The sequence below is a fragment of the Battus philenor genome, unplaced genomic scaffold (assembly GCF_028537555.1).
Source record: "Battus philenor isolate CCGP_79_NKW_IND1 unplaced genomic scaffold, ilBatPhil1.0.hap1 SCAF_28, whole genome shotgun sequence".
In the NCBI taxonomy this organism is placed as follows: Eukaryota; Metazoa; Arthropoda; class Insecta; order Lepidoptera; family Papilionidae; genus Battus; species Battus philenor.
Genome location: NW_027181691.1, coordinates 9,146,855 through 9,173,471, shown reverse-complemented (window position 1 = coordinate 9,173,471; position 26,617 = coordinate 9,146,855). Strand labels below are relative to the sequence as shown.

General features: G+C 32.5%; 2 protein-coding genes across 2 annotated transcripts in view; one reads left to right on the top strand and one right to left on the bottom strand.

Annotated features, from left to right (window-relative positions):
• Window positions 1–226: 226 nt before the first annotated feature.
• Window positions 227–5,352, bottom strand: LOC137925846 (myrosinase 1-like). The gene is made up of 6 exons (XM_068769308.1): window positions 5,315–5,352; window positions 4,327–4,445; window positions 3,037–3,707; window positions 2,274–2,579; window positions 1,265–1,503; window positions 227–443 (listed from the first exon to the last, which is right to left on the bottom strand). The coding sequence occupies exons 1-6, from the start codon at window positions 5,350–5,352 to the stop codon at window positions 233–235; spliced, it is 1,584 nt and encodes a 527-aa protein (XP_068625409.1). The 3' UTR covers window positions 227–232.
• Window positions 5,353–11,749: 6,397 nt separating this feature from the next.
• The window catches only part of LOC137926006 (4-hydroxybutyrate coenzyme A transferase), a 41,037-nt gene continuing 26,169 nt past the window's right edge, over window positions 11,750–26,617 (top strand). Inside the window, exon 1 of the mRNA XM_068769521.1 lies at window positions 11,750–12,104. Within this exon, the coding sequence (XP_068625622.1) occupies window positions 11,918–12,104 (187 nt within the window). The 5' untranslated portion in view covers window positions 11,750–11,917. The remainder of the gene's footprint in view (window positions 12,105–26,617) is intronic.

Here is a 26,617-nt window from a genome sequence, read left to right as displayed (position 1 = left end):
AAACCTGACAATGTTAGATTTTCAATTACGAATTAACCATTAGTTTATAGATTTGAAGGTAATTCGAGTATGTTTAAAAGACAATAGTGAATTTTGATTAAAACTAAATTAACAACATTCTAGTTGTTATAAACGACACATTAATATACGAAATAAAAAATTATTTAAAACAACGTTTTTCTTCATATTTTTTATTAAATAACTACTTAAATATTACAAAATAAGTTATAATTTAAGAAATAACTCCCAGTGTTACCATTAGCAAAGTAACAAACATTGACACATGTTTACAGAACGCACTCGACGGCGCATATGGATCGATGTCATACTCATAATCTATAACTTTACTTCTTATTATTTCCTTATACACTAATGCTGATTTCTTAGGGAATCTTTTCCTCTCGGGGTCGTTCATATCAATTTCGTAGATTCCAAATCTTACGCTAAAATATAAAAGTTTGTTTAACATAATTATAATAATAAATAGTAAACAACATACAGTGTGTTTGGTTGTATGAAAACTTTAAAAGGATAAATGTATAGCTCATTTGTAGGCAAAAAACCTATATAAAGTAATCACTCGTAAATATTTTTGTTTCTATTACATGTAATAATCTGAATTTTGAAAACTCTTTTTTTTTAATATTGTAATAATATTATTTATTTGTTTTGAAATCATTGAATTTTATTTAGGCTGTATCATATAATAATTGACAGGACATGAGCTTTTTTTTTTATTCATGTTTTTTTTTCATTCAAGTTTTTACTCACACGGAATATGATGTAATTATATTATTCTTAGATATTTTAATAAATTTCATACAAGGTACAAACTAAGAATTCGAAAGTCATTTTTTTTTTGCTAAAAAAATCCTATTTCGAAACGGGTCCACTTATGTGTGTGTTTGTGTTTTAAATGTAACTTTTTTCATTTTATTACACCAGGAGGTACTAATATGAAATTAATTGATCTCCTATCAATCATTTTTTAGACAGACGTCATCATTTTAGCCCAAAAAACTTCATTGTTGGATATTGGCCATCCCCTGAAATTTCAAATAGGACCGGTATATCTAGCCCGTACACAGCGTCTTGCGACAACCTTGGCGAGTTCTTCTATCTATTTTGTGGAGAGGGGATCCATGGTCTCTATTTCACCTAGCCATTTTGCTGAGCGATCGATTACTTTCGTTTATTTATGAGGTTTTTTCAGGTTATTTTCTTAGCGGAAAGACTGCATAGTCTTTTTTTATTTTAAATTTACCTGTAGCCATGGTTCCATTCAAAGTTATCCATTAAAGACCACGCAAAATAGCCCTTGACATTGACGCCTTCATCCAACGCATCCTGTAGTGCATTCAAGTAATTCCTTAGATACTGTACTCGAGAGTTGTCGTTACGTCCAACACCGGTCGAGAAACCATTTTCAGTTACGTATATCTTCGGGTTGTTGTAATTATTTTTTATGTACACCAATAAATTGTAAAAACCAGGTGCGTATTCCTGTAAAAGTTAGTCATAATGTTTGTGTTATAAACTTAAATTTAATACAATAAATTAAAGAACGCTTTAAAATACACTACTACTTTCAAAAATTACTATTATACTTTTAATTCAATAAAAAATCTTAATATTATGTGACTGTATTTTAAAAGGCAATCTGTTGATTTTAAATTTTATACTATTATTTACAAAGATTTCCTGCTTCCTAATATTATAAATTTGAAATGTGTAGATAGTAATTGTTTGGAGTTTTAACGAAATACGTAAAAATCATATTTTAACATTACATGTAATTGAGGAATCTGTTTCTTACAAATGATTATAGTTTATTGTTTTTTTTTTAAATTTGACAATTCGCGCCCATTTTAATTTTATTGTTACTCCGCAGTGGCGCTAGAGTACGCTAGACCAAGCAAAAACAACGTCAAAATATTTGGTAAAAATTGCATTACCAAGAACATAATGATTTTAAAATAAATTATTTAATATTAAATTTATGACAATAAGGAAAAAGCTTTTTTTTAAAAAAAAACTAGAATCAGATTGAGCTCTCGTACATGGGAGTATTTTGTAATACCGTATACAGATGCCTATAATAGAATTACTAATTTATTGAAGTCTAACAAGTAAAAAAAAATTTATTTTATTTCATTATTAGAAAATATAATATATTTTTATTTATTTTAAAAATTTATTTTATTTCATTATTAGAAAATAAGTAAATTATAATGAACAATTTAATATTATAAAATAAGTTTGTTTACACTTACAACTACAAATCCTGTGTCAACCGGCCATGATGGATGTGAGTACTGACCATAGAAACTATCGTCACTTCTCGACGGCACAAAGAACTGTCCAACAAGAGATTCGTTTCTGTAAACTATTCTGCTCGTATAGTGGTTAAGACCAAGAAAATCAGCAGTTCCTTTCATATACTCTATCTGCTCATCCGTAAACGGACGAAGTCGTGACGCGTTGAGACCTTGTTGCAGACTGGCAGCTTCTATGCGTTTTATCATGCGTTCAGGATAATTACCATTTTTAGAAAACACCGGATCCATAAAATGGTGAATCTAGAATCATAAGCGTTAAATAATAAGTTATTTAAAAAAGACATTGTAATTTGAATGACACTTTGCTGTTTTAGGACAGGAAATAATTACTCTATCCTAAATTAAATAAAAGACTTTTATTTTAATGCGCTATACTTTACTCTTTACGGAACGCTTTTACGGAATACTGGACAAAATTACATGACTACATATACATGCGGAATAACAGAGAAGGGTTCTTTATTATGGACCGGACTTCTCTTGACTTATAGAAGATTACTATAAATGGTGTCAAAATGGAAAATAAAGGAATGAATAAACATAGGCAAAATAATTTTTGCTTAGAGTGAGGCCTCCCACAGAGATCGACACAATGACCGATTTTGCGCTGCCAGGATGCAGCGACTTACACGTAGTGAGGGTATACCTACCTCCGAGTGAGGATATAGCACAAATTTAAAAAGAAAACTTTACTTACATTAAAAGTAATAAAATCTTTCACTGCCTCACGGTCGTCTTCAGAATCGCTCGCAGGTATTGCCCATTCCATACTCACTACAAACCCTACCTCTCCTCCCTGCTGGGCTCTGAATTCTTTATCGTAAATGTGATAACCTCTAGCGTTAGCGAGTAAAATGTTTCTACCACATTCGTAATACGCAATACCCGGAGAGAACATTCGAGGTGGATGGGAACCTACCCCGTACCCGAAATGACAATGAATATGGGGTTCATTTATAGTCATCCAATGCTTCACTCTGTCACCGAAATTCTGATATAACACCCTCGCGTAGTCACCGAACCAATCGACAATATCTTCGTTAAGCCAGCCTCCCAATTCGTTTAAATTCTGGGGCAGATCCCAATGGTAAATTGTGACAAAAGGTGTGATTCCATTCGCAAGTAGTTCATCTATCAATGCGTTGTAATAAGCAACGCCATAAGGGTTCACATAATCTGGACGACCGTAAGGTAATATCCTCGGCCATGATATAGAGAACCGGTAATTCTTGACCCCTAGTTCCTTTAACATTTCGACATCACGTTTGTAAAGGTAGTAAGAATTGGCAGCGATGTCTCCAGTAGTGTTGTCCCGTATATGTGTTGGGTCTGTTCGGACGAGGTGGTCCCACATTGACCATCCTTTACCTGTGAAAGTGCCCACAAATTATATGAAAGAATTATTTACACATTTATTTACACCAAAACACAATAGAACACAGATAATTGAACTTTAATTTATTATCTGTGAAAGAAAGTCGATTATTCTATCCTTATTGATTACCTACATTATAGTGTACGTCTTCAGTATATCTTGTAACATAATTTATTTGTTTAATCAGTAATTGTTACACAAGCGTTTACAAATTGGATAAATGCCTAAGGCAATAACCAAGTAACCTTCTGTGGTTCAAAAAGAACAGGGTAGGTGTGAAAAATAATATTCAAGTTAAATATATAAACTTGACAGGATAGTATAGTGTAAGTAGTAGAAGTAATGATATTGTAGTAATTGCTTGTCTATGGTGACAGTGAACGTGACACATCATTCGAGTAACCAACAACCGTTGGGTCTGGAAGTTTCTCAAGAAGCCATGAGAGGATATGCCCCCCAATAGATGCGAGCAGCGCAAGACCGGTGATCTTGGAGATCTTTGGGGATGGCATATACCTTGCTATGGGCTTCTATCAGATGTCGTGATGATGATATAAATTTATGGTTGTAAAAAAAGATTTATAGTTTAGTGTATCATTAAAATTTTCTTACCGTCAACATTCCAAGCGCCTTCAATTTGATAAGCAGACGTCGCAGTTCCAAATTCAAAATCTTGAGGAAAACTTCTTAAATCGCTTTGATTTCCCAAAGAATTCGCAAATCCAAGCACCCTGAAAATGTTGACGCAAGACATAGAACACAACCAATATATATAAAAGTAAAATAGTTTTTTTACAATTTTATTTAATTTGATTGTGAATGCACACATGTAGAAACACGATTTGTATTTACGAAATATTTATAATGAAAGATAGAACCCTTTTAACTTGTATTTATATTATATTAAATTGTAAACTGTCTACACCCGTTTCGCGGTATTAATGAACGCATCCTTAACGCTTGTTGGTGTAATTTCATAAAATTAGTTCTTAGCTAACCTTTATTTGGCAAAAGGAATATTGTAACAAAATTTCAAGTCCCCGAACCTTATAGTTCCAGAGATATCGTGATGATTCAGTACATAGCAGAAATCTTTTATACATAAGCCCACTCAGTATTTGCATTGATTATAAGTGTAGAAGCTTTATATGAATTAATATCTAGCTGATTATAATATTTAAAATATTTAAATTATATATATAATATAATACATAAATTTTAAAACCTTTACACCTATTTCCATTTAACTGTATAGAGAGATCTTTTTGAAAAATGTTAAATTATTTTATTTATTCTATTGGAATGTAATACACCGGTAAATTCTGGTAATAGAACATCAATAATTAATTTTAATAATAATTATTCGATTGTTTTTCATCATTAAATGTTCTAAAACATTTTCTGTACGTGTATATAAAATTGAAAATACTTTTAATTACTATGTCATCATTACATTATTTATGATATCTAAAACCTTTCATTTTTACGTGCAATGCATTTACCTATAACTTTAAAGCTTTTATACCTACAACCAATCATCCTGTATATGTATAACTTTCGCTTATTTCAATATAAGTTGAACAATTATTTACGCACTTACCCAAACAATATTAATATTCTACTCGGTTGGCGCGTCATTTTTAATCGATGTAAGATTCACTTAATACATTTATTTCTTTACGCCTTTTATAATTTTCCGTAATTTTATCTTACGTCTAATATGCAGATAGGCGACGGATAATGAATTTCGCCAATAGGGTTATCAAAATCTTTGATAACATATGTATTTACCTTCAACTAAAAATATAAAAAAATAATGAATTAAAAACAAAAAACATGATGATATCTTGTGTCATGTCATGAATGTAAGAATGAATTACATCATCATTAATTAAAGGGTTATTAAGTTGTCATTAAATGAGTTAGAAGACGAACGAAAGTAACCAACAACCAGCGGGCTGACAGTTGGTCACTAGGGCCTTTACATTTTGGAGTGGAGAACTCAAACCGTAAAACGCATCAAAAGAAAGCACGTACATGGTAGACATATGACCTTGCTAATGTCGTTGGAAGACGCTTGGCATTTGAATTTCAATAGTTGTAATGTTGAAGTAAGCCTAAATTAGACCATAGTCTGCAGTAACACAGGCTAGACTGTACAAGTCTGAATTTGTCAAATGAACTGTCATAAATTCAAATGTCAACTGGCTTCTGTTGAATCCCAGACCTATTTAATGGCCCACGTTTTTGGGGACCTCTCGTACACCCTTACCTTATTGGAAAGATTTTTAATAAATAATTCACGGGTCTGTTATTTTCGCTCCCTTCTTCCATTCACATAATCGTTCATTCACTCTTCTAACATAAATCACTTTCTGATTCATTCTTAATTTCTTTCCTTCTATTGCCTTTATAACAGACACTCGGACTTAGTTGATAGCATCCAACGTATAGCAACGTAAATCGTTGAAAGTTGACCCAAACAAAGTTGTTTGTCCAACTTATGAGTTGAAATCCTTCACAGCGCCTGTAGGTTCGCGATCTCCATTCCAGAACTTTACTGGATGTGAATTTGTAAGTTTTTATGGTAACTAAGTTGAAGGTCTTCTGAGGAATCATCGACTCAGGTTGATATCCTACCGGGGATGCCGTCAAGCCATAGTCAAATCATAGTTGGCTCTGACGGAAGTTCCATGATGTGATTGTGTATAGAGGTGGTCGAAATATGACTTCTTTGGCTGACTCTTGATACCTGTTTACCACTTGTCAGCGTTACGGTCCAAAGATAAGCCAAGTGTGACTCTCCATTCGGGCCAAGAAAAATCAGGAAATCAATTATTTTTATAAACTGAAATTTACTTGTATAAAGTATATAAAATGCGGCTATTTAAGAGTATAAATAAAATATGAATTAGTGACTACGACCGTATAGTTTTAGCGATATAGCAAAAGTATTAAAACCAAAAAAAAAATGTTTTTTATTTGAAAACCACGCCTTTTGTTTGACAGTTGTAATACGTGTCTTGTGAGTATAGTTTCCGATGAACCTTATACATCTCACTGGGACAATCTTGGCTTTAATGATACAGTGAGAGATGGCTATATGGAAATACTCGACTATTCACATAGAGTTCAATGTATAAATTTGCTCGTGATGGCCGAAAGACGAATTAGTCCATATTATTGGACCACTGGTAGGATGACAGTTAATAAAACTACCAAAAAAAATGTTACTACCAAAGAAATGGCGTAAGAAACGTCATCATTTAGACTGCCTTTCCACTAGAGAAGTGCGAGAATGCGTAGCTAGGAATGTATTTTTAAAACCCAATAGAATCACTTTATTTATCCAGCCTCGCTTAGTGCAAATATAAATGAAATGATTCTATTCGTTTTTAACAAACATATTTTTCTTTATAAATTCTCATACATCTGTAGTGAAAATGCAGCTTTTTTAAGAAGTTAAAAATAACGACTTTCTCGGCACATAGTGATTCGTGAAGCTATAAATGCCTACAGTAAAACAATGTTAATCCGTGAAGAAAAAATTAAACTCACTAAAAAGATATAGGTATAAATTTGACGGTGTTAAGGATATTGCTTCTTAAATAATAAAATTGCTCTTCGGGATAGCTGTTTTATATAAACCATAAGGATATTTTAAACTTAACATTCTTTTTTTAATTGTTTAATAGTCTGTTTCTTGCTTCTGTCAAGTTTGAATTATAATGTCACTATTACTCTATCGCATCCGCTGTGGAAATCTATATTTAGTAGTAACTGACTAGATTTTTGACTTTGTAAGCTACTGAACTACTACAGTATATCTTTCGACTTATATGCGGACTTATTGTACACATTGCGCTCTTGTAAACCATGTTAAATTATTACTTTATTACATTTTTATTTTATGTTTACATTACCTTAACTTTTGTATATATAATGAATATAACTAGTGAATGGTGTGACTACTTTTTACAGTTTGTACTTACAACTCTTTAATCTTCTTTTAAAATTCTACTACTATACTTTTTATAATAGTAAATAGTTAAGTTTAGTACAAATAAAAAAAAGTAAAAAAATTAAACGCGCTGCACCACCGAACTGTTAGGTAAATGGATTGACTGTAATACGTACTACCAGGTGATAGTACTTCTGATCTATTCGGTTATCATTATTTTATTACCGTATACGGCGCTTTCTAAACTGGCACACAATAATAATGAATAATTCAAGTATTTTGTGGCAGAATTGGATGACCTCGTATTATCAAAATTGGAATAAGGCTAAAAAAATGGAGTATGTGTCATACAATCAATATATATCTTATTTAAATGTTCACTTTGTTAGCTGTATAACAAATTATCTGGATACTTGTCTGTGAATAGTGGCAGTTCCATATAATTAATGCACAGTGTGAATTATGTAACATTGTTTTTTAGGAATTGAACCCGCGAACTACAATCGCAAGTCTCACCCTCTCGATCGCAAGACTACCACCGCTGGACTACCAGTGCTCCTGTAATTTATAATTAATAAATCAATGATTTATGCTTAAAACAATTCAATACCAGTTTCATGACATTACAGTACTTTCATGACTTAATTTTATATTGTATAATAATTACGATTTTTTTCATATAATTTATCGTCAAAATCTATTATTCATTAGTAAAGCATTATTTAATTCTTAAAAAAAACATTTACATTTTTATTATTTAAAATTAGAATGTGTTTTAGAAGTTTTTTTAATGGAAAAAAACTTGACAATTTCACACGAAATTATGTAAAACAGCGTTAAAAATGCACGATCACAGAGTTTTAAATTAACATATGTAAACAAAACTTTTTTTCTAAATTTATTCAAATAAATAATGTTAATATACATTATCTATAACAAGCTAACCAACCCTATGCTATTATCTATGTTTATGAAGTCATATAAAGATATCAATTTATGGATTCAGCTCAGGGTAAATAAAAGAAAACAATATAGATTGCAGCTAGAACTATATCTTGTATTTGTAGTGGTTATATCACCCCCCACGGCATTTATATCAGCGCAATTAATTGACACATATCTTACTCTGATATGGCATTAATTATGTCACAGATATCATTAATACACGTAAAGAAACTAGTTTTTTCAACAATTATATTTTGTATTGAGCCGCGCTTATTTAATGTCGGCAAAACAGCGGATGTTTAACCTTGACACTTCATAGATGGCGCTGTTAATAATAGTCGTAGATGGCTTCATTTGCGGTCGCCGGTGGGTAAAGCAGTGGATTATTTGTGATGTGTTAAAAAATATGAAAATGTAAACTTTTAAAAAGGAATCGTCAATTTAAATAATAACTTTAGATGTCGTTTCTGTGTTTTTTTCAGAACAACGCGGAGACTGACATGATTGACCCCGACCCTTAGTCATGAGGAAGCGACTAAGAAGAATAAACACTCAATAAATATTCTTTGATTGATTTGCACAAATAAATACACCCAAATTCATATGACAATAATCTTTATTGCCAGTAAATTCTTCCTTATCCTGTTTCACTTTCATTCATGCTTGCGTTAGAAGTTTCATCTTGCGTTTATATTTTGACGTTTATTACATATAAATATCTTATTTAAACCATGTCTTCCTAGATATTAAAATTTTTTTAAAGCAAAATGTAAACAAATAAACAGGATAAAATTTCTGTGCCCATTTCTATGCAACATGTTGTTATTTTCGAAACCTTATGACATGTTTAAGCTGACATAATTAACAAAATTACTTAAAAAATCTACTCAAACTGCCTAAATATGCCATTTATAAATAAAGGCAACCAATTTAATATAGATAAATCATTACATCGTATAAGTAAAAAAAAAAATATTTATTTTATTTTCCTTTTTATATTGCATTTTATAGATATTTAATTATTTAGACCATAATTCGCACACGACATAATTTTTACCGCCAAATTCGATGACATATTAAAAATAATGGCAATTAATTATATCAATAAAATCAAATTAGTAAAATTTCCTACTAGCAGATTATTTCAAAAAGTCTCTACGAAAATTCTAACAAAAATTTAAATATAAATTGGTTTATTTCAAAAACATATTGTTCAAAAACTTACTAACCATATAAATATATTGTGTACAAAAAGTGAATTTAAATATACTTCCAATTAATACCCGGATGTTTAATTAATAAATTCTGATATCGGCAGGTGATTAGATTTCCTTACAGGAAGGTGACATTGCATGCTGAGTACCTATTTCTGATGCATATGCAAACATTATTCCTATCGTATTTAGATTAAAGAAATTGTGAAAACGCGCCATCTTGTGTCAAAGTAAAATAATTGTCAAAAATTGTCTCTGAATTTGAATTACATTGTTAAAAACTGTTTTCTCCTAACCATTTACAACTTCACCGGATTTAAAATTGCAGAGTTAAAGCTTTGCCTAAATGTTTTTTAATCATTAGTCCCGAGGTGTTCCTGAGCAACGTCGACTAAAGCCGTTACATGTGTATATTTAATTGAAAATATTTTTTATCACTGGCTTTTTTGGGTCCATAGACAACTATTCCTGTTATAAAATTTAAAATATGGTCTGGTACGAGAACTTTTTAACTAGTTTATACAATAGAACCTTTTTCCGCAATGAATTAATACCATATATAAAACTTTTGTTTTTGGTTAAGTGAATAAAATTGGCTTAATTTTTATATCGAACTGTATACGCTAATATCTATCTATCGAATTGTTAAGATTTTAGAATTATAACAATCGTACTCTATATTTAATTACTAGTAATTCTTTATACAATTTGATGAACGGCAAAATTTATGCAAGGGTTCAAACTATGGGGTCGTTTAAGCTAGCATAACTGTTTAAGTAACTTAATAGTTTGTCTAATGATGATTTAACTTAGCTTCTCTAGTTATTTTCACTGGTGACCAACTTCGATCAGCTTTCTTTGACTGACGTGAGATACGTGGACTGTGGCCAGTATCCCGTAAGTTTCAAGGAAGGATTTATATTAATTGATATGAGTCAATTTTTTACCCTTTTGGACATCTAATATCAGTTTTGGATTATGTCAACCTTTAAGAAACAAATGTCGGTACCAAAGGGTACATATCTTCATTTTGAGTTCCTCTGATTTAGTAGGCAAAATTAAATTCCGAAGGATATTGAGTCATTTCTCGTCTGAAGTGGCAGAGGGCTGTGTACGATGTAACTGAGGGCTGTTAGGGCCCAAAGGTTATCAACAGGCGATTACGAGCCGGTAGACGCGGCGTTGGCTCGGCCCCCACTAGGTCGACCGGCGATATAGTCAGGGTTGCGGGAGCAAGCAGCAAACAACGGAAGACCCGTTTTAGAGAAATATTTATGGGAGGCCTTGCAGTAGACATCTATCGATTGTCATGATAATTAGAACATACTAATTTTTGTAACACTAGGATAGATTTATATTACAACTTCTATATTTTTGGTGTTGATATTGCAAAGAGGAAAACGAAATTTTATCTACGGGTGAATGTTCGTTTCGTTATGGTTATATTATTAAGCATAATATTATGAATAAAACAGTGTTGCCAATTTTTCAGATTTACTACGGTATTGCAAAAACGGTATTTACACCAATTATTCTTTCAATTATTTATGGCCAATACATTAATTAACAAGATGTTGAGTCATAAATTTTACTGAAAAGACAAATTTAAAACTGCCTTGTCTGAATAAAAATCCTAGGGTAGAATTAATTTTACTAAATAAATATTAGAAATAGTAAATCATTTGATTTATAGTATTCATATTATTAGAAACATGAAAGTGTAACAATTAATGAACTCGCTGACCTTGTATGGTGTCAGTGTTTCAAATAATTAATTTGATGTAATTGCAACAGAGTATTAATAAAGTAGTTTTATTGTGCTTAATAAAAGTTGTCATTGTTGGTATTTTTGATTTTTGTTAATCACAACACAGAGTTTCTACTCTATGTGACTCTGTTTCGCACGCAACGTAATCGTATCGCAGCTCAGCTGGTCGCGGTCGGTTCGGTTTTACTCTAAGCTTTGCCGCGTTTCGTTTAGAATCCGGTTTTAATAGTCAAATTAATTGCATTATATAGAATTACCCCAGTTTAAATATTGTTCAACGGTGTTTCACAGATACGTCTGTAAATATACGTAAAAATGTCTGTGATGGGTAAAGTCGTTGTACCAAATTTAACAAGCCGAAATTTTGTTAAATTAGGGGCAGCGTTACAAAGTGTAAAATCGAAGAACTATTTCACTTACACTCAGGAATTATCCCAACCATTGGACCGACGACCTGAAAAGTTAACTGCACAAGAGGCTTTTCAAAAATGTTTAAAGTCCGGTAAGTTGTTGTTTATACGATTTAATTCTATTTCGATGCTTGCTTTCTGCATAAACGCCAATTTTCATAGATAATTGTACATATTAATATTGTACAATACAGGTACCGTATTTGACGTTATTTACAATCGATTAAGTTAATTTATTTTGAGCTGTATCAAATGTTCATTAAACCATTCCATAATAGTTAATATAATTTTAGTCTAACAATGATTTCCGCCATAGATCGTTACAGAGTATGACGTTATCCTGTTTCCATAACATTGTTTTTTTTTTTATAATCCACACTGCTTAATTTCCACTTAAGTGCTCACATATTTCTTATCTGTTATAAACCATTTTTACATGGTAGCAAGCTCCATATAAGAGCTATTTTTTAAATTATTAAATAGTGTTTCATATATTTTATGATTAAATGTAGTTATGGTATGATCAATTAAAGGACAACTATTTTTTTAATTATTAACATTAATTTTTAAATGAAGAACTATTTTCTTTTATGTATAGTAATTGTCAACTATTTTTGATAACTTTTCTAGTAATAACACTGAAGGTTTTTTTATTTTAAAAAAAACCTGCACCTTTTTCTTTTATTACTCTAACAATCATGTCATAGTTATTCTTTTTATTTGACAAGACAGTGATGTTTCAAAAATTGTATTATATTTAGTTTTCTTTTTTTATCAGTGGCAGAGTCTGTGTTGAGAGAAAAAAACATTAAAAACATAGTACACACAACATCTATTTTTTTAATAAATGTTTTTGGTATAGGTTTACTAGCCATATATTCCTTTCATTTTTATTATATTTTTAGGGATCACTAATGGATTTAACTTTCATTATTTGTTTATGTTAATCTTTTTATGAAATTTTCCAATTGGAACAGCCAATAATATAAAAGTCTTAAGTAAATTGAGTAGGGAAATTTTACATGCTCATGTCTGTTGGTTAGTCTAAAGTTGCATTAATTGATGCATATATTTTCCTCTAAGCCATAAACCATATTATCAATTCATTACTTTATTTATTTTTACTTTAACAAATATGGCATAAAATAGATGTATATGACCACTCTGTTATGAAAGCAACTCGAGTAAACACTAATAGATGAATCAACAAAAATTACTATTTTTGGATTTAATATTTCCTCATTATCTGTCCCAGTCATCCATTTCCCAAATGCGTTATAAAAGTATTTTCCATAACAAACCCAAACATCAATTTACATTAAGGTAAATATTAGCAAAGTAGGATGTCCACCCACAATGTGAATGGACACTGTAATTTACATTAGTGTTGCTCTACAAACTTTTTACTTTGCATTGAAAGGTACTATGTAATACATAGTGTTCTTTGAGCCATATAGTTGTAATCATGTGAAAGGGAGAGATAATTGTAATGGATGTCAACTAGTGTAAAGAAATATTTCATTACTTTTTAAAAGGTATGCAAATAACTAATATATGAATTATTAAATTTTTGTCCTTGTGATCCTTGTCATCGTTACAATTTGCCAGTCATAACCCAGCAGCAGAGGTCTGAAACTTGCTGTGATATTAGTTACAATTCCTGGAATACATCCATATATTCACTACAATTTGTGCATTAATTATATATGATAACCACTAATCTCTCTCTCTGGAAATTTGTTTATGAAAACCCTTGGTTGTCCTCTTGAAACCCTTCCTTAAGAGTCCTCTGCGTACAGTCATACCACTGCAATCGCCAACCCGCCAAGTATGCTAAACATCCCGTCATAGGTATCTTCAGAGGACTATGCCTTGCAAGGAGTCTATGGGCTGAAATTATGATCCAATAATTCCTGATCAATATAATAACATTGATATAGACTAGCATGTGCAGGGTTATATGTCCACCCACAAGGTGAACAGACCAGTTTGTTAAGGATATTAGAAGACACTGCATTTTTATTAAAGATTGAGATTTTTCCTTGAGCCCCATTACAAGAGCTTTCCTAAGGCGCGGTACAGCGGTTTCGGTAGCACTGTTATTTGATACTTGAATGACGGATTTGATTTAATATTACATTTAACAGTTGTCGATAAATGGTTTTTGTTTCAATAATAGTAATTATGAAATAATTCTTCATTACGTTTGGTTGAAAATATATATGAAAATAAATAAATATGGGAGTGTCTCCTATAAATGTGCGTTCATAAAACGTTAAACCCTTGACGTTTAGATAAGCGATTTGTTTTTATTTAATGAACTCTGTATAAACTAATTAATCGTACATTGACATGAATGTGTAAGTCGTAAAGAATAAAAAATTGCTTATACGTCAGACATTTTTAATTTCAATGTAATAATGAAAATACTAAAAATTCAATGTTATTCATATATAAGAAATTTTTACTTATGTCGCGACTTCTGTTAACCTTGATTATATCATCTGTCTACGTAGTGTTGTGCCGCCTACCACGTCTATCCTCTCCCTTGCACTTTAGGTGTCCCTGAGCCTTCTCATGAGTCAACGAAAACGGGAATCACCGCACATATCCTGGCGTACAACTTGATGATGGCAATTTGGAGTAGGGATGAGGAAGTGGCCGCACCAACTCTAATATTTAAAAGCCGGACATTGCTTGGACGTGAAAAACCAACAAGACACAAATGATATAAGAACCTAATATTTAAGTCAGTGGCGTAGCTAGGGGGTGGCGAGCGGAGCGGCCGCACCAGGCACCACAAGTAGGGGGGGGGGGCACCAAAGTTGAAAATATTTTATTTGAATTTTTTTTTTTGAATGATGAATAATGAAATGTTAAAAGAAAAATGAAAACCATAAATTAAAGTAAATAATATAAAAAGAATATCGAATTTTACAATTTTTGTGCTAAAAAATTTGTTAAATAATATGAACATAAAAAAAAATAAACGGTTACAAATTATAATGTACACAGTGTTTAAGCTTTTCATTCGCAAAACACAAAGTGTTTTTTAAAAGGGCCATAAATGACAAAATATTAAATTATTACATTATTGCAAGATAATTTAATGATAAATAGATTAAATAATCTTGCAATAATGTCAATAGAACATGAACTAGTCGGCACTATTGATTTTGAAAATGTGATTAATGACTTTGCAGGCCAAAAAGCGAGGAATGTTCGTTTTTAAATTTTCCCAATAAATTTTATTAAGATCTAATGTTATTTATATATATTTATTATTATTTTGAACCAAAAAAAAATATATTAACTACATTCTGTTCTGAATTTTGAAATTATTTAGACTCTAGGGGGGGGGTCACCAAGCCCCAATCTGCCCCAGGCCCCAAATACCATAGCTACGCCACTGATTTAAGTTAGGAATTCGTTTAATGGATTTGAATGTTATTGTAAAATTAAAGACACGCATGCTAATGTCTGTGGAGTATAGAAAAAAAAACTACGTATCAGATCCATGTGACGTCACCGGCAACAACATTCAAATACTTTCGCCTACAGATATTACGGTATTTTGGACGAGAAAATACTCACGATTGTGAATTAAAAAATATATATCTTATGGAGCTTATGACGGCATGACATTGACATAAAACAATTTAAGTGGATATATTTAATCAAATTTTACCTGTCAAACGGGTTTTGGATAGATAATCGTACGCGATAATAAATAGCATGCGATAAGATAGCATATATTTGTTATATAAATTAATATTAGCATTGAATGTTCAGTTATAGCAGTTGACCTCTGTAATGCTATTTTATAGGGATAATGCTAATGTAAATATAATTTAAATTTATAATTATGATGAGTCATTGTCCACGCACATTGGTGATACGGAAGCAGATGTTTTACACCTGTATGTGTAATCTGCATCTGTGCACCTTTCCATGAAGATCATCTTTCCACTTTGTAAGTGGTTGTATTATTTTGTGCTTGCGGGTGCATAGTACCAACTCCGGACCCCGTTGGTATCTGTTCTAAGCGCTATAAGTCTTGTTTATAGCCTCTTCAACATGTCAATCCACCGCACTATATCGGCTACTTTCGTATAATTAGCCATAATGATGTATTTTTATATAAAACTAGCTGATCCTGCAAACGTTGTTTTGCGAAAAAAAATTGATATTTTAATTTACAAATAAAAAATAAGGGTTGATCGTAGAGGGGTGAAAATTTATGGTTGTATGTATTCTTGTATGCTGTATCATAAAAAAATAAAAAAAATCGTTATAAAAAAAAATATATTTTTTTAAGTGTGAACAACATTTATCACTTAGGGGTATAGAAAATAGATAGTAGCCGATTCTCAGACCTACTGAATACGTATATTAAATTTGGTAAAAATCAGTTAAGCCGTTTCAGAGGAGTTCAAGTTCGAACACCGTGACACGAGAATTTTATATATTAGATATTATTTATCAAGTTGATATCGGAACACATCTGCAGGTTGGACAACTCCAGATGGGCAAAATGCCTAATAGAGTGGGTGCTAAGGGTGTGTGATAGATGGAGGGGTTGAAAGACCTATGCCAAAGAGGCGACTATTATTGTAGTGTAAATAAAGCCTATTTTTATTCTATTTCTTTTTTAAATTATATAAAAAATATATGAAAAAAGAAGAAATTATTTTGACAATGTGGTTAAATAAATCGACTGTAAACTGACAATTACCCAAAGCGTATCATACACCGTATCAACAATGCATTTATAATTCGCCATATCTAAGACAAATATTATTATCTACAAGTTGTGAGCATCGCCTAGTAATGTTTTAATTATAGATAACCTAAGGCATAGAAAGAGGTCTCTAACCTGAATTAAATAAAACACTTACAACTGTACATAGTCGAAAATATGACGGTCAATATATTTGACGATTTGATTCTAAGCAATTTTGGTACTTGAAATAAAGGTTATATATTTCGCTTGGCTTAAAAACATTAATAACTCTTCTGTGAATAAGTTTGTATTTAGAAGCATACAAGGATGAAAAAAATAATACCGATACCGCTGTACCGCGCCTTAGGTATGCGCGCGGCGAGACGGGGGGAGGATTAGCCGTGCACCAGTCCGCTCTCAACGTTCGGAGCGGGATTGAAAAAAAATTAGTGTAAACATTTGAAAATCATCACTTTATACAGATTGATTCGAAATTGGTGTAAAAACTTTTTGCTAACAAATTAGCTCTACATTTGCCCCGTTATAATCAATCGGCCTGCATAAATTCTTACGTTATACTGCATACTATTTCCGTCCGTGTTTTGTTTTAAAACGCAAAAACCCGGACGACGTAATATAGTTTTTTTTTTTCTAAATTGTTATTGTGACCTCTCTGATAAAATATTTTTAGCCGCACAACAACAACATCGAAGCAATAACAAGTGGGAGTGTCATTATTATGATATAGAAATATTAAGATAAGTTATTTAATATTCTATACAAATTTAATTATTTGTAGATAAGTTACGATTTGAGTTTAAGAACATGTTATGCATTCGATTTATAATTTTTTTAAGAATTTTTTTTTTTTGGAAAATAGGTTATTCGTAAAAAGTATTTATAAAACTTGTCATAAAATCTCGTTGATTGTACTATTTGTATCTGACTGGTTTTAACACATTTCATGCATATGTATATACGACCCCCGCTACACTTTCCGTTTAGGCCACTTGCAGTTCTTATTGAAAAACAAAAGATTCTTAAATATTTTTATTTATTTTTTTACCGCAACGAGCATCATGTCATTAGTTACAAAATGATAAGTCGACTAACGTATAATTTATTAAAATAAAACTGTATTACAAGACATAAATTTATTTGCAAAAGTTCACCTGGTTTATTTTTAGGGTTTCAGATATTTCCGCCGTTATTTTGAGTGGGTTATCTTTTGAAATAATTAAACAGAATAAATCTCAACGTAAAGGGTTAGTTTGCACACCATTTACTCCAATGTAGGGCATGGTCGCTTACGAATGAGGTCACGATACGGCTGTGTACAATATTGAGCAGTTTCGACGAAATAAACATACTTACAAACATACAACTAACCCATTCCAGACCGCGCATTTTTTTGGAAACCATCCCCAGAATATTTTTTTTTGTTGCTATATAGTGTCTATTTTAGATACAAAAAAAAACATGTTGGCAATAGATATCAGTCCCAGTACCATGTGTGCAGGTAGCTCTGCCGAATATTTTTATTACGAGTCATCTGATTGCACACCAAGAGTGCAATGTAAAATGAAATAAAAACATTTATTAAATCGAAATATTCCAAAAACAGTTAGGTAACATGAAATCCTTATTTTAGGGTATGATCTTCAATTAAATGTATCCAATCACTATGGTCAACAATATCATCAAATATATCATCTAAATGTTCTATATTCATGTCTTCTTCATATTCCGGATCATTGTCACTGTACATAATAACACTTAGGTTCTTTTTTCCAGTTTCCGTAGGCATTAAATCATCACTTTCACTATCGCTACTCGTTTTCTGTAAACCCGATGATGCTCGCTTTGGGTCACTCATTTTAGGGGCTAAATTGAAACCGACATCAAATTTTATTTTTACGTAATTATAAGATTACTTTTATGTTAAATTAGTCTTGTCGTCACGGCTGTTTTTTCCAGAGTGAGTGATAACAGCAATTCAATGTCATTGCACACACGGTGTGCAGTCGTTCTCGAATGGGTTAAGCTATTTGAGGAGTGTACAGCTTGTGAAAAGCTGCGCCGGGAACTCACCGACACTCTGGGGTATGACCTATCATTACCAGGCTTTGTTAAGGCGATGGTTCAGAACAGGCGATCATGGAGCGCTGGTATGACCTGCGAAAAAGTGATGTCGCAGAAGGAAGCTGAGGAGAGAGATAGAAAGAGACAGAACATCTGAGTTCCCCATCCGCTATCAGACTTGAACTACGGAGGGTGTTATACCGCGCCTTTCTCCAACCCCCTTAACATGGCCTTGGCAATGGATTCGGGGTGATCCGCTGCAAGATTTTGAGGCAACAGGCCACCGCTGTTGAAACTACGGTAGTAAGCGAAAGCGTTCCCGTGGTTTTAACAAAAGGCGTTCAAGAAGACCGCGGGGTTTTAACCGGTAGGAGTCCTGCATAACTCTTTCGTTGCCCCCCGCATCAGAAGGATTTTCCCACGAGTAAAAAAAAAGAAAGATATATTTTATATTTCGAAGACGTTCCTTAATATGAACAAGTCACTTCGGTTCGTTTACACCATACAACTAGAACTGTTAATAATAAATGAATTTCTATATTTAAATATTTCTTTTTTAAATAAATTTTAATGTTATGCGCTCTTACATATCGGAGCTACATCTAGATTTCTACAAATAAACAGTGACGTCGTATATATCCGACAATGTTGCTCGCGGTCGATTCGACCGCATTCTAAAAATAAATCGACTCAACTACTTCTGTTTATAAAATAAATGTTATTTTGAATTATAATTATCTGTTGTAATTCACAATCACAGCCGGCCGAAAGGTTCCCGTCTAAGGTCTTTGACCTGTGTGTGTTGCCGGTGGTGGCTTAACCCTCAAATGCATAATGATGCAAATCTGCAACATACCACTTAAACTATATAAGTAGCAGTAAATGCATAGTGTTGTATAGCTGCAACATAAGGTTTTGAAAATAAAATTAAATAAGTATAAGAATATTATACATATGTAAACATATTTTCCTCTGCATTGTATTGTACCTATCTGCAAGATATATATTTTTAAAAGTATAAATAAAAGTCGTGCATTAAAGGGTTAAGGATCCGAGACGTGGTCGCTTACGGCGAGTCTTATGAGAAAGCTCAAGACCACCCAAAGAGCAAAGTTCGGAGTTTTAGAATCGGAAATGAATCGCTGGAAGAACTGCTCGTCTAAAGTGACAGTGAAACCGATGGCAGTTCGGGCCGAAAGATTATCGAGTGTTGACCACGGGCCAGTAGACGCGGCGTGGATAGGCTTCCACTAGTGGAACTGTCGACATAGTTAAGGTAGAAGTAAGAAAAGAAAGTAGCTATGTATTAGACATAGCTACTTCCGCACTCGTGAGTGATTTAACGGTGGTAGTTGTGTAATCCGGATTGTTTGCCGCAATCGCATTTATCAGCGTCAAACAATGCGAATTACACAACTAACACCGTTAAATCACTCAACACGTGTTTCACCCCTCCACGGGGCATCCTCAGGAGGAATATTACACCGATTAGTGGTAAACACAGAGTCCTAGAGTGTCCTCGATGTTTAGCACAGCGGGCTGGCGGGCGGTGCACTTTATTGCACGACTACTGCTGCATAGCGGAAGAAGCTATATATTAGTCCTTTTCTTACTTAGGATGGACTTCAGCAAAGTAACGCCTGAATCTATTAGATATAGTTAAAGTAGAATTCTTCTGATGCGGGCAGCGTATGACTGGTCATGGTGACCACTTTAAGAGTAAGCCAATGCCATGCAGTGGGCGTCTATCGGCTGACCTGATGACGATTACCCCCAAGTCTCTAACCTATATCATATTCTCGCGCCTTTTAAGGGTTTAACCATCAAAATGTAGATTTTCCGAGCTTCAAATCGGAACAGAGATCATGCGCTGAGATCGTTCCAATTTTGAAAGTTATTTATTTAACAAGGTTTTAGTTGACAGTTATAATTTAAGTAGAATGTTGGTAAATAATATACAGGATGATTAAATATAGTAGTAAAAGATTTAAGTGTTAAGCTATTTTTCAGAGAAAAAAAAGCTTTAACACCTATTTTCAATCACCTGTATAGAACGATCACCGTGAAATATGTTACATTAATTAATTCTTTCTATTGTTATGGAATAGGTCAATAACTTCTGTCAGTACAAAGTCTGCGGGTACAGATAGTAAAAAATAATTAATTTTAACAAATAGCAATGCTATTTTAAAAAAAAAGTTTTTTATGCGTAACGTTATTTATTATTTCTGAAGGTAATGGGTGTACAATATTATTTTTAAAAACATACATTTTGGTATAGGGTGTACTATGTAATAATTGATAGTAAATGAACATTCACACCTGAAGTTTTTACACTTAGAATCAATAACCCTGTAAATTATTTATTTATTTTACTTCATTGATTTTTGTACTGAAAATTTTTCATGGGTACACATATTTTACAATGGTTTTTTTTTTTTATAACAGACTGTTTTAAAATCACATGATACCCCACCTGGTGCTCTATCGTTATAGAAATAAACAGTTTTGGTTATTGTGATGAACTTGAAATCATCATCATGATCATCATTATAGCCATAAGACGTCCGTCTAGATTTTCAATAAGTAAAGTTTTAATTATTTGGCGCCTCTTTTTTAGGCCTCTCGTCCGTGTGTGAGGCATGAATGTTATAACTCTGGTAAATATTTCCGTCACAATCTCTTATTTTAACAATTTCCTTCTGTTCTTCACAATTTCTGTTTCTTCACATTCATATCGTCTCCCGTGCATCACCTTTCTACCCTCACTTTCATTCCTAAACCACGGTGCTACAATATACTTATAATACCGACTGGAAGCGGTCTGATTCCAGCGTGTTTTGCCGACATTGAAAAGTTCATCTGTTCCCTTTGTTGTGCTCTTGTGGGTCCCTAGTTTCTACTCCAGAACTTTAAGACCTACATAACCTAATACTACAAGTATTTCTAATTCATACCTCAACTTATTCGATACATATAACACAATACTCTTATTGATTTTATTCAAATTATAAATCAATTGACACAAATTGATAATTGATTGAAAGTTTCTCGCGTATCGAACTTATGTGACCTTTCAATCTATTTGAACATCTTGTCATCACAATTAAATTTTATAGTCAACAGTCGCTCAATATGTACCGGTCCAGCCTCGACAATCAGGTCAATCGATGAGGATACATGAATCATCATACAAGGTTTTTTAAGTCTTGTATATCTGTTCTCAATTTAATCCTTAATAACCTAGAGTTTCAATTTTGATACCAATCTTTTAAACCGAATGTTCACATTACTATTAGTTTTTTTTATAGGTTGGCTGTGCTTATTTTACTGTTGTATAATATTCTTTCCAATGAAATTAAAAAAAATCTATTTTTTCCTTCATCTAGACTTTCAAGCAAACAGTAATATTAAAAAAAAATACTTTCGTAAATCAGGCTACTAAGGGTTAATCATATCGTTTTAACTAGGTTATAGCGACCATTTAAGTCATTCTTAAGTTCTTAACCCCCCCCCCCATGTAATTTATATAATTTTTATTTTAAAGCGAAAGGGTTAAACTCTTGTCGAGTCCACTCTCAAATTGTCTACCTGTAGGACATGAACCCCACGTTGGGAAACATTAACCTAAACCAAGATCCTTACGGGGAGCCCTGGAACTTCACTACCTCAAATTACGCTGCAGAATAAGAAAGGAACTAATATACAGCTACTTCCGCTATGCAGTAGTGTGCATGACTAATGCTTAGTTCCTTTATTAGTTAGGATGGACTTCAGCGAGGTAATGCCTGATTCTATTAGATACGCTGCAGAGGCCCTCTGACTCCTGCCGCCTTGCAGAATATCCAATTGCTATTCAGGCAAATGAGAGTGCGGTCCAAAACAAACAAGGAATATTCCAGAACCAATAGACATGCATAGTGAGTCGTGATGTAAATGAAAGTGAGATTTACTTGAACTACATAAAGTTCATTCTTCAATGAAGTATTTGCGGTAGATGCTCACTCCAAGCCATATCCCTCCTCTGAAGATCTCGATCCAGTGACCAGTGATCGTATCCAGTGACTTTCAGTGACTTTGACTATGTCGTCAGTCCACCTAGTGAGGGGTACCACCTGGTAAATGTGATATAGAATATAAGAAAATGTAAAATAATGAGGGACGAATGTAAGGCGATACAGAGCGAAAGGGAAAGACAGTGGAATTGTGGAAAGAAAGAAATGAACAAAAGATAATATGAAGTATGAAAGAAGAGAGCGAAAATAAAAAAAATTATGTGAAAAAATAAGGGGGGTACAGATAGGGGGTACGAGAGGCTCCCAATAACGGGGGCCAAAAAAAAAGTGAGTGGTCTAGAAATGTACTTAGCCACCTAAAAGTAATAAGATGATGGAAGGAAGGCGATGAAAGCAAGAAGGAATGAAAGAACAAAAAAAATGCAGGATATTGTGAAGGATAAAAGGTAAGAACAAAAGAAATTGAGATGTATGAAAGTGAGTGAATTATAAAGATAAAATAATTGAAATACTCATTTTGTAAATAAAGTCCCTGTTCTCAACAAATTATACGTAATATATACGAACTCAACAAATTATAACAATATATACGTAAAGACCCCAATAGCGGGGGCCATTTAAAACAAAGTGAGGGGTCTGCCCATGCAGGATCTACTGGCTCGTTGCCGAAGACCAGTCGGCATTATTATTTTAAGTCCCTTAAACCATTTCTATATAACTTTCCGGGTTTAATTATTAATTCTCCAATAAAACCCAAATATTCTAAAAAAAAGTTTTATGGGAAGTCGTTCCAAGTACTTCTGGTCTACTTCTTATGTACTTACATTAAATGACGTAACGTTGGTTTAAACTCTTATTATACAATTACATCATCAGAATTATCTTTTCATATCTATATATTATAAGGTTTAATCAACGAGTAGATGATTTAAACTGCAATAAAAACAAGTGACGTTTTATATGGTAAATAAATGCATTTGATTAAAATTCAATAAAAACTTATCCGTCATTACACCAATGCCTTTGAGCCGTGGTTACGTTCCAAAAAAACACGACGTAAATTGAAACGCCGCAAAGTGAATTAGGATTTTCTATAGCAAACCGTGTAAAGATCGAAGATTCGTTTCAGGGTGACGAAAATACAACTTTTTAAAAAGAAAATTGAACGAAGTAAACATTTAAAAAACGAACATAATATAACTCTGCCAATAAATATATTGGAAAAATATATACCTTTTTTGTAACCAGAAACAACACGTTAAAATTTATATAAATTTATTATTCTCTTTTAAAAAAGCACAACACACTACGTAATTGAAACTGAACTCCAAAATTAGTAAAACAAAGTGATAATAAAACTATCAAAATTGTGTTGATTTTTAGTTAGAAACGGAATCCCTGAGTTTTGATGGCATGGCGCAATTAGGAACAAAAGTGTTGCCATCTTTTAGAAAAAAAAATAAAGACTCGAACCCAAAACAACGCAACCTCGAAAATCTAACGACGCACTGTGAAAATTGTTACTAATTAAGCAGCGACGCAACTTCGAAAAAAACTCCAAACGAAACGACGCAAAACGGTTTATGTAATACTGTTTTTGAATGAATTATGACAATATTTAAAGATAGAGCAAGGCTTTAGATCGTAGATCGCGGTTTAGAATTGCCAATCCTTACGAACAAGTTTCCAGAGGATTGTCAACATCCTCTGCGTACCATAATACCACACTGCGATCGCCAACCCGCCTCCAATGTGTGGCGATTATGATATATCCTCCCATAGATATCTTTGTGGAGACCTATGCCTTATAATAGTCATCTATGGGTCTAAACAATTTAACCATTGCATGTATATATAAAAAAAGAAATAAAGTCCAAGAAGTATTTTTTTTAATAAGTATATGCTAACTTCACTAATGCAATTTTATTACTGGAAACACAATATCAGAGAATCTTTTTATTTTGTACTTCAAAACCATCTCTTTGTCTAATCCTAATCTGTTTGATTATACTGTCTTCAAAGTTCCCAGCCGTTAGGTCAAATAAGTACAATATGCCCGAGGACAGGGACATATTTACGGTAGACTTTGCCTCCACTGTATCTAACAGCAGTACTTTTTAAGCTGATCCTCGTTTGTGTACTGACTCTCTAAGGCGAATGAGTTGTAAGGCTCAATTAGTTACCGTACATCAAGAAAGCATTAACGAAAGCAAATGATCACGTTCGGCCACAATACAAAGATTAATGGCAAACGCTCAGGTTCGGACTCCAAACATGGTGAATTTGTCTGTAAGTCTTTTCAAAAATTCAAATTCAAAGTATTTTTGGTCAATTAGGCGTTTAAACGAACTTTTTAATGTTTAATTATTTTTAACATTATAAAGAGGTCGCTGCAGTCGGTTTGTGAACGTAATTCAAACAGCTCGCAATGTTGATCTGCTGAGAAGAGCCGTTCAGAAACACAACAGTCGTTCTTTTTAAATGAAATTTAATAATATTTAATTGTATACAATTAAACAATGAAACAAAGATTAATTTCTTCTAATTGGCTTTGCTAAGAATCTTTGAAATATAGAGAAATATAATGTATATTTATATATGAATCACATAACCATGTAAATAAGTCAACAAATCAAGTTCTACATACTTCAAAACATATACTTCTGACTGCTATAAGATTTATTTCATAGCATATTTTTTATTTTAGATTTAAACTTTAAAGAATCGTGCGTGATTTTGGTAAATTTATGTATGTACAGCTGCGTGTCGAATGGCAGCAAAAAATCGCGTGTTGATTCAATTTTTATTTTCCCATATTTTGCATCGACATTTTGACGTGTTCTTACACATCATGTTTTTTGTTTAAATTAATCAAAAAGATTTTAATGCGAACCGCGTAGATTGTGTGGTGAGAAAACTAAAAAAATAAAGGTCTTGGATATGTTGTAAATTTTTTAAACTCTAGAGCATTAGACGGTAAATATAAATGAACTCATTAAATTACTCTTGCCTTGCTTTTGTCGGTAATCCTGGATTATGTTTGGAAGATTTTGTAAGTGTTTTTAATACAAGTCAGGGTCGTCCTACAAGGAAAAATTCTTACCTTGTACTGCATGTAAAAATTTATTTTTATTTATGGATTATATTCTTTTCTTCATTACTGAACCTAAAGATTTTACGTAACAATACTATTTCTAGAATAAATGTTTTTCACTTTAATAAGTATTTTTATTTTATTTTACATTGCTCGCTTAGTGTTCAATTCGTACCTCGTAATAAAAATATTCAGAGAATCTATGTGGACATACAGTGTGCAATCATCTTATCTATACAAAGTGTCTGGTTTCTATTGCCAACATATTTTTTTTTTATCAAAAATGGTCAATATCAAGCAATAAAAACTTTTTAGATTCTGGAGATGGTCTTCAAGAATAAATGCTGTCACGAATGAGTTAAATAAATAAAATGAACCATAAACTTCATTTTAGTTCACGGTTTTGTCACCATTTAGTTGCCTATCAAAAGTTACTCTGTGTTTGGCACTAATCGGTGTAACATAACTCCTGAAGATGCCTCGTGGGGGGGGAGGGGTGAAACACGTGTTGAGTGATTTAACGGTGGTAGTTGTGTAATTCGCATTGTTTGCCGCATTCGATTTTATCAGCGGGCTGGCGGGCGGTGCACTTTGTTGCACAACTATCACTGCATGTGCGGAAGACTAAATATTGGTTGGATGGACTTCCTCAAAATAACGCCTGATTCCATTAAATATCAAAAGTTACCT

Bases quoted from the DNA above. Each gene is read 5' to 3' on its own strand.
- LOC137925846 (XM_068769308.1), bottom strand. From the start codon at position 5,352: ATGACGCGCCAACCGAGTAGAATATTAATATTGTTTGG. The intron at 3,708-4,326 runs GTAAGAAAATTT...GCACTTTCACAG, and splicing joins AGGCGCTTGGAATGTTGACG to GTAAAGGATGGTCAATGTGG. The intron at 2,580-3,036 runs GTAAGTAAAGTT...TTATGATTCTAG, and splicing joins AAGATTTTATTACTTTTAAT to ATTCACCATTTTATGGATCC.